Genomic DNA, 13,020 nt, shown 5'->3' on the forward strand with positions numbered 1-13,020 from the left:
AATGAAGTGACTTAGCAGCAGCAGCATAAATATTTTAAATAATTTAAAATATTATACTAATAAAAAAATTGTCTAGTTTTACCTCTCACCTATTTGATGTGTTTTCATCTGCTTTTACTGAAAGTGCTATTCTAAAGCACATGCATTGGAATCAAAATGCAGTAATGTGCTCAGAATAAATATATCACAAAACTAAACTGTGTATATCAAAACTTACCAGAAGGAGTCAAGTGTAATTGATGCATGTCAAGGATGTTCAAATTTGAAATATGAAAATTATTAGTCTCATACGCAGTGGAATTATTCCAAATGTCCTGGAATCTTCTTTCTACCTGTACCATACCTATGAAGTCCAAACCAAAGTCCCTGTCTTGGCAGTTTAAAGAACATGTATGTTATGTGAGATATTTACCATATCATCTATTTGTGATTTTTGTGTGTGTGAATACTATTAGAGATCTTTTGGGATCACCAGCATGAGGTATACTTTCTGTAGTCTTGATAATTTTGAGAGTCAGGTTTTAAGAGAAGGAAGCAGTGTGTGCCTCTCAAAAGAAATAATTTTACAAAAATGAATATGAGGAACTAAGTATCTAGCTTCAGGATCCAAACATTTTCATTTAAATCTTGCTTGCTTTTCAGAATTTTATGTTTTGTATTAATGTTTTGAATAGTAACCTTCTTCCCACCCACATCACCCATGAATATATGATTTTGATATGGAAATAACATAGTGCAAATAAGTGACTTACAATGTTTCTTGGTTCTGGGATTGTGTGATAAACATATGATAAAAAGTGAAATATAAAAATTGAAAATTGTCTACCTCTTCAATTCCCTACTCAGTGGTAAGTTTTCACTTTTATTGGGCTCATAAATTCTTCAGAGTTTTTATTCAGTGTGTAATGAGCCTTGTATGAGAAATCATGCCAAAAAACAGCAAATCATATTGGACATAAAATAAAAATGCTTGGATTGAATTATTAAAGAAAAATATTTCAAAGGATGACTTTTAATGGAGACTGACAGTGGTCATGACTATTTCAGATTCTTTGCCTGGCACGATTGTGACTCGGATATCAGTTTATGATGTGGATTCGAATCCAGCTTTCACCTTCAGTTTTGTCAAAGAGAGTAATTCTGGAACCAAGTTTGCTATTGATCGGAACACTGGGGTAGTGGTGCTGGTTGAAACACTGGATTTTGAAGAAGCTACTAAATATGAGCTACAGATCCAAATTTCAGATTTGGTGCACCAAACAGAGGGGACAGTCACTGTCCACGTGCTGGACGTCAACGATAACCCACCAGTATTTTCTCAGGAGTCTTACCAGGTAAATAGCATAAAGAGATGCTGAGACCATGACCAAACTTGAAAGAACAGGGAATAATGCAAACTGAACCATAGTCAACAAAGTAATGTAGACAGACAGATAGCATTCACTGTTTTTACTGCCTAAGTTGGTGCTGAGAGTTTTATATTTAGCATCATGGAGAATAGAAGTACATATGGAGTTGAATCTCTCATTCAATTCAATTTCTTAAGTATGTAACATAAGGCTCATAATTACACAATGTACAGTGCAATGAAACATTAGTGAATGCATTAGCTATCCTCCACTACACAGAAATAATCTAGAAGGAAATTTTTCATAATAAAAATCAATACTGCATGAAACATCTTTCAAAATTTTTTAATTTTGTTTTTCTGAATTCTGGAACTACTAACACAATCTTCTTAATATGTCCACTCTATAAATTAATAACACCTAATAAAGTCAGGTTCTCTGTTACTTCCATAAACAAAATAAATAAAAGAGTCAGGTCCTGGCTCTGTTCATGAAAATAGCTGCGTTCTTTAAGCACAGGGCCTGTCTCCCCTTTTTTTTTCCCCCTCAGGTCACCATTTCAGAACTGGTGCCTCTGGGGCACCCCGTGCTGACCATTGTGGCCACAGACGTGGAAAGCAGTGAGAACATTACTTACAGGATCCTCTCCTCTTCCAAGATGTTTTCAGTTGATCCTACCAATGGTGAGTTATTTGTAGTGGCTGTAGCATTCATAGGTTTGGGTTACAGAGAGGAAACCTGAAATAATCCTTTCCAAATATTCCTAAAATAGCCCCCAGGCCCTCCTGCTGGGATCATAGACACCACCTTCTTATTTCTCTTCATGTCAGATGCTGTGGTAGCAAATTCTGGTGCTATTTCTCTTCTCCAACATCTCAATGGTTGGAAAGAAAAAGGAATTGATTAAATGCTGGCAAATGCACAGAAATTCAGAGACCTCAGTATAGTAAACACCAGTTCATTCAGCCATCTGATTACCGTTGGGGTAATTAACCAGGCCTCCATAAGAATCAAAGTAAAATGGAAGGGATTCATTTAGAACTGAAGACTGCGTGTTACCAGAATTTGGAAGCTTTTTTCCCAAGCCAAGTATAAGAAGTTGGGTAATAGTATCATATATTCAACAAGGAACACAAAAAACTGAAACAGGAAAGTTTTTTGAGCACCTCTGTTAAGTGGAGTGGGCTTCCCTGGTGGCTCAGATGGTAAAGAATCTGCCTGCAATGCAGGACACCAGCTTCAATCCCTGGATCAGGAAGATTCCCTGGAGAAGGGAATGGCAACTCACTCCAAAATCCTTGCCATGAGAAGTCCATGGACAAAGTAGCCTGGCAGGCTACAGTCCATAGTGTTTCAAAAAGTCAGACATGACTGAGAGACATTTACTCATTAAGTAGAATGTTTTGTGGTTTTGATGCTGTTCTTATTTCTTTGATGCCTCACTAGGCTCTTTGTTTGGTTATTAGAGATCAGGACATTTATGGTTGTAAAATGCATTCAGGCAAGTGATTACAGAAAAGTTAAGAATCGTATAGAGAAAATATAACAGCAAGTAGAGTCCCTTGGACAGCAAGAAGATCAAACCAGTCAATCCTAAAGGAAATCAACCCTGAATATTCACTGGAAGGACTGATGCTGAAGCTGAAGGTCCAATATGTTGGCCACCTGATGTGAAGAGCTGACTCATTAGAAAAGACTCCGATGCTGGGAAAGATTGAAGGCAGGAGGAGAAGGGAGCAACAGAAGATGAGATGGTTGGATGGAATCACAGACTCAGTAGACATGAATTTGAGCACATTCTGGGAGATAGTGAAGGACAGAGAAGCCTGGCTTGCTGAAATCCATGAGATCACAAAGAGTCAGATGTAACTTAGCAACTGAACAACAGACATTAAAAGCCAAACTTAATAAAGATGAATAATTAATAAAGCACTGTCCATAGCAGAGCACGCGCCAGAAAAATAACAGGGCCTGGGACATGGACATCACCAGATGGTCAACACTGAAACCAGATTGATTATATTCTTTGCAGTCAAAGATGGAGAAGCTCTATACAGTCAGCAAAAAAAAAAAAAAAAATCTGGAGCTGACTGTGTCTCAGATCATGAACTCCTTATTGCCAAATTCAGAATTAAATTGAAGAAAGTATGAAAAACAACTAGACCATTCAGATATGACCTAAATCAAATCCCTTATGATTATACAGTGGAAGTGACAAATAGATTCAAGAGGTTAGATCTGATAGATAGAGTGCCTGAAGAACTATAGATGGAGGTTTATAAAACTGTACAGGAGGTAGTGATCAAAACCATCCCCAAGGAGAAGAAATACAAAAAGAATAAATGGTTGTCTGAGGAGAACTTATAATCAGCTAAGAAAAGAAGAGAAGTGAAAGGCAAAGGAGAAAAGAAAAGATATATCTTTCCGAATGCAGAGTTCCAAAGAACACAAAGAAGAAATAAGAAAGCCTTTCTAAGTGATCAATGCAAAAAAAAAAAAAATAGAGATAAACAATAAAATGGGAAAGACTAGAGATCTATTCAAGAAAATTAGAAATACCATGGAAACATTTCATGAAAAGATGGTCATGATAAAGGACAGAAATGGTAGGGACCTAACAGAAGGAGAAGATATTAAGAAGAGGTGGAAGAATATACAGAAACTATACAAAAAAGATCTTCATGACCCAGATAACCATGACGGTGTGATCACTCACCTAGAGCCAGACATCCTGGAATGTGAAGTCAAGTGGGCCTTAGGAAGCATCACTATAAACAGAGCTGGTGGAGATGATGGAATTCCAGCTGGGCTATTTCAAATCCTAAAAGATGATGCTGTAAAATTACTGCACTCAATATGCTGGCAAATTTGGAAAACTCAGCAGTGACCACAGGACTGGAAAAGGTCAGTTTTCATTCCAGTCCCAAAGAAAGGCAATGCCAAAGATGTTCAAACTACCACACGATTGCACTCATCTCACACACCAGCATAGTAATGCTGAAATTTCTCCAAGCTAGGCTTCAACTGTATGTGAACTGAGAACTTCCAGATGTTCAAGCTGGATTAAGAAAAGGTGGAAGAAACAGAGATCAAATTGCCAACATCTGCTGGATCATAGAAAAGTATTTACTTTGCTTCATTGACTATGCTAAAGACTTTGACTGTGTGGATCACAACAAACTGTGGAAAATTCTTCAAGAGATAGGAATACCAGACCACCTGACCTGCCTCTTGAGAAACCTGTATGCAGGTCAGGAAGCAACAGTTAGAACTGGACATGGGACAACAGACTGGTTCCAAACAGGGAAAGATGTACCTCAAGGCTGTATATTGTCACTGTGCTTATTTAACTATATGCAGAGTATGTCATGAGAAACACTAGGCTAGATGAAGAGCAAGCTGGAATCAAGATTGCCAGGAGAAATATCAATAACCTCAGATATGCAGATGACATCACCCTTATGGCAGAAAGTGAAGAGGAACTAAAAAGCCTCTTGATGAAAGTGAAAGAGGAGAGTGAAAAAGCTGGCTTAAAGCTCAACATTCAGAAAACTAAGATCATGGCATCTGGTCCCATCACTTCATGGGAAATAGATGGGGAAATAGTGGAAATAATGAGAGACTATTTTTTGGAGTCCAAAATCACTGCAGATGGTGATTGCAGCCATAAAATTAAAAGACACTTGCTCCTTAGAAGAAAAGCTATGACAAACCTATGCAGCATTTTAAAAAGTACAGACATTACTTTGCAGACAAAGGTCCATCTAGCCAAAGCTATGGCTTTCGTATGGATGTGAGAGTTGGACTATAAAGAAAGCTGAGCGCTGAAGAATTGATGCTTTTGAACTGTGGTGCTGGAGAAGACTCTTGAGAGTCCCTTGGACTACAAGGAGATCCAACCAGTCAATCCTAAAGGAAATCAGTCCTGCATATGCATTGAAAGGACTGATGCTGAAGCTGAAGCTCCAATACTTTGGCCACCTGATGCAAAGAACTAACTCATTGGAAAAGACCCTGATGCTGGGAAAGGGTCCTGAAGGCAGGAGCAGAAGGGGACAACAGAGGATGAGATGGTTGGATGGCATCAACGACTGGATGGACATGAGTTTAAGCAAGCTTCTGGGAGTTGGTGATGGACAGGGAAGACTGCCCTGCTGCCGTGCATGGGGCTGCAAAGAGTCAGACACGATTGAGCAACTGAACTGAATTGGGACATGTTATGCTGTGTGTTCCCCATCTGTACCCACCACTGTGTCATTTCACAAGGGAGAGCTGACTTAGAAGTTAACTTCTGAAAGATGGATGTTAACTGGTTTACTGTTACTAGGTTTACTGCTCTGATAGTTTTGCAGTTACATGAATACTGAATCCTTATGTTGTATACACTGGAGACTAATACAATGTTGTATGTCAATTATATTCTCAATTTTAAAAAGTTAACCTCAGGATTACCTGAAGGGAGAATCTGGTATGAGGCCCTCAGAATGTGATAATTGGGAGAAGTAGCTAATGTAGCCCCGTGGCCTGTGGATGAATGGCTACTGTGTGGATTTAAGTATGTCAGGAATTTGACTTTTCCGTCCCTCTGTCTTCGTGTGTCTCACTCTCTTGGCTGCAGCAAATCACAATCCTGGCGGCACTTTTCTTTTTATTTGTATTAGCAACAAACTTTACAGTAAGACATTGATTAGAACGTTTTTAAAATCTTGACTGTTACCTTGTCAGCTGAGTTCATAGTGGGACTCTAATGAAATGTGGCATTTAAAAGATACTGGGTTTTTTTTTCTTTCTTCATGGCTGTACTAAAAGCACATTTACCTTAGAAAAACATTTTTACATACATATATATATATATATTAGAATCATAAAAATGTATTACATATATTTTAAAATGTGGATTTAAAAATGATAAAATATATTACATATATTTCATCAATAGTGGGAAAATCCACTTGCTGAATAAACCCATAGCTTTAGGAAAGACTTATCTAGAATTAAGCGATAGTTGTTAGTCTGCATTATTATATTTACTGCTTTCCTTTGACTTGAATGAATACCATTTGGTATTTCCAGAAATTTATGCCAGAATGTCTCTATGCATGTTTCTATTGATAGTAGAATGGGTTATACATTATTCAAATAAGAATGTGTGTGTTCAGTTGCTTCAGTCATGTCTGACTCTTTGCAACCCCATGTACTGTAACCCTCCAGACTCCTCTGTCTATGGGATTCTCCAGGCAAGAATACTGGAATGGGTTGCCATTTCCTTCTCCAGAGGATATTCCCAACCCAGGTATCAAACACATATCTCCTGCATTTCATGCATTGCAGGTGGATTCTCTACCTGCTAAGCCACCTGGGAAGCCACCTTTCCTTAAAAAGTAGTAATGGGACAATTTACCATACAAAAAAATGAATTTTTAAAAAATTATGGCAAATAATCTTTAAGCAGCACACATATTTAATTGAGTGAATCCCATGAATATTTCTGAATCTTAAGTGTTACAGAAGTATAAATATAATAATTTAAGCTTTCTATTTAGGGTTACCCTTGGTTATAACTTAAATGACACATCTAACAGATAACTTTACATTTTAGTAAATATTTGCTGACTAAGAGGATCATACAAATTTTATTTCACAACATTGTAAGGCTGTGTTGTTTTTCAGGCACAATATTTACTATCAACCCTGTCTTCCTTATGGAGAGAAAATCAACAATTCGATTTCTTGTTGAAGCCAGTGATGGTGGATTTCCTGACCTGAAGGCTGTTACCTTAGTGGAGACAGAAATACAAGATATGAACAATTATGCCCCTGAGTTTGCAATAGAATATTATAATCTTAGTTTAAGTGAAGACACTCCAGTTGGAAGCACACTTGTCACCTTCTCAACCATTGACCATGACTGGACCCGTGAAAACACACATGTTGAATATTCTATCATCAGTGGTAATTCACAGAACAATTTCCATGTGGAAACTAGTTTTATTCATTCAGAATATTCTTATAAGCAAGTTGGTTATCTAGTGTTGCTTCACCATCTGGACAGAGAAGCAACTGCCAGTCATGAGCTTGTCCTTCTGGCATTTGACCATGGTTGCCCTCCACTGAGTTCCTCAGCCACTGTATCGATAGAAGTCCTCGACGTGGATGATAACCCACCTGCATTCAGCAGTCTGGAATATTATGCCCACATCAAGGAAAGTACCCTTCCAGGGAGTCCCATCATTGTGGTCTCAGCAAGTGACCGCGATGTGGGCTCCCATGCAGAAGTCAGCTACTACTTAACCTCTGGAAATGAGAAGCAGCATTTTTGCTTAGAAGAAAAAACTGGAGTTCTTTCTTTGATTAAACCACTAGATTATGAAGAAACAATAAAATTCATTCTAACTGTCCAAGCTTCAGATGAGGAAAGGAAGCATTTCTCTTTTGCAATTGTGTTTGTCAATGTCCTGGATGATAATGATCACGCACCTCAGTTTATGTTCCCAAACTTGAACTGTGCTGTTCCTGAAAATCTACCTGTTTTCTCCACCATATGTTCTGTAAATGCTTTGGATTTTGATGCAGGTCCTTATGGAGACATGACCTATTCTATTGTATCACCCTGTCCTCTCCCTCATGAAATGCCACATGATCATAACTTCTTCCTCATTGACCCTTTAACAGGGGATATTAGTGCCCAGCAAGTCCTTGACTATGAAAATGACAACAAATACTGCCTCATAGTTCAGGCCAAAGACAAGGGTGACTCAACAGCCTCCTTAGTGGTTTGGGTGGATGTTGAAGGGATAGATGAGTTTGAACCCATTTTCACTCAGGATCAATATTTTTTCAGCCTCCCAGAAAAGAGTCATGTAAGACATTTGATTGGCAGAGTGGAAGCGTCAGATGCAGATGCTGGTGTTGACGGAGTCATCCTTTACTCCCTTGAAACTCCATCTCCTTTCTTTTCAGTAAATAAAACTAATGGAAATATTTATTTGAGTAGAGCACTTCCCCTAATAAAAAGTCAAATCAGCAAAGAAGACACCATCGAAATGAAGATAATTGCTCATAGCCCCAAACTGGACTCCAAGTTTACATCTTGTACTGTTTTTGTGAATGTGTCTTTTTCCTCAGAAGGGAAACATTCTGCAGGATCAGCTAGCAGCTTTTTGATCAGTCTCACCATCTCCTTTCTAGTGTTTTTGTTACTTGTCTTCATTCCAATTGTACTGATTTTAAAACATAAACAAAAAGATGCAATAAATAATTATGAAGAAAAGAAAATGTCATCATCCTTAGATATCAATTTGAGACTGACCAGGGATGCCAGTGCACTGAAACCCTTCCAGAAAACTAATGAGAGCGGTGATAAGGCAGGGCCTGTGGACTCCACACCTGAATGGTTGAGTTTAATAAGAGTCATGGAGAAGGACGTTGCACATCTGTACAGGCACTCAAACTCCAGTGATCACTGTTCTGTGGAAGGAGAGACTGCAGAAGATAAGGAAATCCAGAAGATAAATGAACACCCTTACAGAAAGGATGATGACTCAGCTTTGAGTGATCAAGAGTCCAGGGTGCCAGACTCTGGAATTCCAAGGGACTCAGACCAGCTCTCTTGTTTGTCTGGGGGAACTGATGTGATGGTCACTGCTGAAACAGCAGAAACCAGCCATATGTTTGAGGAGGGAGATCAAGGCGAGGGCTGTGGCATGACCTATGTTCAAAATAATGTCTTACCCCAGCCACTGAAGAAGAGAGAGGTAGAAGTGGACACCCAGACTGATGTCAGAAAAGAGACTGTCTTTACTTCAAGTGATCAGGAAGCAGGATGTGCAGCTCTCTCAACCCAGAAAGACTCTGATCATGATGTCATGATGAGATATCCCTGGGATTATCTCCTCAGTTGGGAACCCAAATTCCAACCTCTTGCCTCAGTATTTAATGATATTGCAAAACTAAAGGATGAGCATTTACATATGCCTGGCATTCCAAAAGAGAAGAAATCTTTTGTTTTTCCACCCCCTTTGATAACAGCAGTAGCCCAACCTGGGATTAAAGCAGTTCCACCAAGAATGCCAGCCATAACTTCAAGGCAGGTACTTCAGAAATACCCACACTCCCCCATCCGCTATCATCACAGTTCTCTGCCAGAAGACATGACTCCCAGTTTTTCCCCATCTCTTTCACTGCTGACCACACAGGCCCCTGCCATGACTCCACTGCTGTCAGATGGAGAATTATTTGGGACACTTTTGAGTGGTTCTTGCCTTGAACCTAAAGCAGCAGATGGAGTTCAAATATAAAACAATGGTGATATCGAGCACCTGCTCCCCATTGGTCACGAATGACTGGACAAAACATTCCAAAGCAAGATCCTTGAGACGAGGTTCATTCATCTACAAGTGAGGGGTATAATTTAGTCTGGGTTTTTAGAACCCTCTCATTTAAGTTTATCAAATTTATTTCAGCCTTAATGATAAGTTACTCTGTCTTTTAACCTCTACGTTTTGCTGTCAGGATTTAAGTTTGTATATATTAAGTAGTGTATATTCTACCATACCTGGTCTTCTGTATGGCTAGATTTCCAAAGGTCACAATGAACTTGACTGACTGCCAAAATGTTTATATGAAAAAGAATGGAAATATAATATACTGCATTCTGGTCACATTACTGCTGATTATACTGCTATTTATAAAGCAAAATTAGTAAAGACTGAATAAAGAATGAGTATAGGACAGAAAGTAACAGAGAGGGGAAATTTGGAAGGATAAACAAGTTATAAAGTGAAGCAATTGGCTGCAGATCTGATATAGTTGGAAATGCATTTCTCCACTTTCTCCATAAAGCACACTTGTGGAGGTTAGCCATAATTTGAATTTAGTAGGGTGTCTTTTGGAAATCTAATGAGAACTTAAGAGTGAAATTTGTCATAACTCTGTGTCAAATAAAACAAATTTATTCTTGATTAAATGAACCAGAAATGCATGTTTTAAATGAAGAGCTAGTACTGATAAAGCAATGTGTGTGGTTGCCACCAAAGATGTGTTTCCTTGGCCTTCTTTAAAAATAAAATGATCTTGTAACGTGGTACAGATACAGACATTAACCTTTGAAGATTAATTTGAATATATTTCTTCATATTCTTCTACAAACAGTAACTTTACATGAGAAATAATTTATCCACTCAATGTCAGTTTAAAAGGTTTTACACAGGTAAAATTATGTTATTTGCTGATAATAAATTTCATATAGTAATTTAGCAACATATTTTAATAATTTTTATATAAATATTCTTATTATAAAAGTAAATAATAGATGTCAGAAGTCTTTCTTCCATTTGTTAATACTTATATTTAGTTTTAACAGTCATTAGATATAGCAGCTTGTCAACATGGTTAAAATAATTTTGTTTTGTACAGCTACTGGTTCAGAAATATAGTGGTGTAGTTTGGTGCTCCTATATGTATATACTGCTATCTCTTTCTGTCTGATGAACCAGAGAATTCATCAGAGATTCTTATCCTTTCCAAGAAAGCAGAGCACATCCTGATGAGGCTTGTCCGGAAGTCATCCATGGTAGGTAATGTGGCCAGGCTTTGAAAGAAGAGTTTAGGGGTCTAACATCGAGTCTAGAGGGCATCTGGTGTGGTTTTCTTAGCAGTTACTATGGGATTCAACTAGAGAAATATTTCCTTTATGTTTTCTTTCAATAGGCCTCATCTGTAAAGTTATGTGAGATAACTAATGTGTCTTTACTGAGAAACACTGTAAGACGACATGTTTGATATCTAGTTTTGCAGATAAATAATTCTTAAGCTTCCTATGCTGATTTTATCAGTTATATACTAGAAGTTGTATGAAACACGTAGGTTTTTTAAGAGGGCTGGAATCCTAGGGAAAGTGATTTAGGTATGGAACAATTAAATAGTAAAAGATGAATGCCTGTCTCTCTTTTTCTCTGGCATCTGGGGAATAAGATTTCATAGTTTTTCATAAAGATAATAATAGCAGTTATTTCAGCATGCCAATGTTTATTCTCTCTTTGATTTCCTTCAAAAGATTTCTTTGAGTATATGGAGAAATACTATACTGATTTCCTCTTCTAAATGTTAGGTAGTTAGAATAGGAAACAGAAGTCCAGAATGGTGGTGGCTAAAAGACAAGAAAGGGGAAAGCCCGTGAAAATAGAACAAAGGAAGGTCTGAGGACCGGAGTGAGGACCTCAAGTAGAACAAACAGCACTCCTGGCTAGCCCAATTTACATAGGGCAGGCCCAGGGGGAGGAAAAAACATATAAAAACGTGCCCTCGTGCTTCAAGGATGGATTTGCCCCCGATTTTCTAAATAAAATAGAGCTGTAACACAGAGCTGTAACACTGATTTGTCTAAGAGCTGTAACACAATCTGTCTAGGACCCGAGAGCTGTGACGCGCCAAGGGCTTTAATGTCCGTCACCCCAAATCTTTGTTGTGATGAGACAGAACTGAGGAGTGTACACTCACCTGACATAACTATACACGGAAGTTTTGTTTGGCAACAGAATTATTTCTCGTAACAAAGACTATTTTGTTGTTTTTAATTAAACAGGTTCTTCATTCCTTATGCTTAAAAAGTTATCTATCTAACTCTTCCATAAGTTATTTGCCTGTGATTTTATTACTCATTCTGGACATGATTCTGCATGTTTCCTAAACATTTAATAAAAACAGAAGACATGAAATATTTAGTGCTATTCCTTACCAACGTCTAGTGGATTTTTAATTGATGACTTTATTAATACAGTATCCATGCTGCACCACCTCCGAATGACCGTTACAGTAGAGTTGAGAGTAAAAATGTGAACATGCTGGTTAAGTGTTTGCAATAAGTCATATGTCAGCCCTTTCAACTAGAGTGCTTTTTTCCTAAGTAAACAATATAATTTGTACGGTTTTCCTTCAAGTTTAATATTAACTTGCCTCATATGTTCTGTGTTACTTTGCTGATCTACACACCAGCTTTCGCACTCTGGAGGGGGTACAGAACTTGTTAGTGGAAAATCATATTAAGCCCCAAATTCATACGCTATAAAATAAAAGACAGTTGTCTCTTGTGGAATTTTGGCTGACTGAAATTCTGGACTTTCTTGTTGGCAGCCTTAAAAATACTGGTGTAAATCAGGACCAAATGAATATCAAGATTCCATGTCCTAGTAGTAATCATTGAATTAGCTTCCAAAACAGATTCCTAGGCAAAGAAAGGGAAAATGCTGCATCTTCAGGGATTTGATAATTTAACTGTTCTGTAAAAATATTAAAATGTGCTGTAAGCTACCAGTTGCTTACAAGTGTGCACACTTGGTCCATGATAGATGTCCAGGTGAAAAAGGTTCTCAGAACCTTTACCCTCAGTTTCAGAGCCCCACCCTTACTGTGTTTTCTAGAAGTTATGGTAATGAAAATTATTAATTTAAAAATTATTCCCATCCAAACATGTCTTGTTAGTTTGTTTTGTTTTGACATTTTACACATACCTTAACTTTAAGTAAAAAAAGGCAAGACATAACTAAAAGGATCTAAGATGTTAACCCACTGCAGAGCAATGAAGGATATGAAGTGAACATGTGATGTTATGGATAAGCTCATTGGGTTTGTCTTAGTTGAGCTCAAAGAATAGAGCTATCTGTTTGGCCACAGC

At 37.8% G+C, this 13,020-nt stretch overlaps 1 protein-coding gene across 2 annotated transcripts in view; it reads left to right on the forward strand.

Annotated features, from left to right (window-relative positions):
- The window catches only part of DCHS2 (dachsous cadherin-related 2), a 315,935-nt gene extending 305,552 nt beyond the window's left edge, over window positions 1-10,383 (forward strand). The window contains exons 18-21 of one of the 2 annotated variants that reach the window (XM_086346222.1): window positions 1,048-1,334; window positions 1,900-2,032; window positions 6,561-6,642; window positions 7,020-10,383. In XM_086346222.1, the coding sequence (XP_086202348.1) occupies window positions 1,048-1,334; window positions 1,900-2,032; window positions 6,561-6,642; window positions 7,020-7,086 (569 nt within the window). In that variant the 3' untranslated portion in view covers window positions 7,087-10,383. The remainder of the gene's footprint in view (window positions 1-1,047; window positions 1,335-1,899; window positions 2,033-6,560; window positions 6,643-7,019) is intronic. The other variant, XM_086346221.1, reaches the window with a different exon arrangement.
- Window positions 10,384-13,020: the final 2,637 nt, after the last annotated feature.

This window comes from Bos grunniens, chromosome 17 (genome assembly GCF_055505025.1).
Source record: "Bos grunniens cultivar Pamir isolate PY7600 chromosome 17, Bosgru_T2T1.0, whole genome shotgun sequence".
NCBI lineage: Eukaryota > Metazoa > Chordata > Mammalia > Artiodactyla > Bovidae > Bos > Bos grunniens.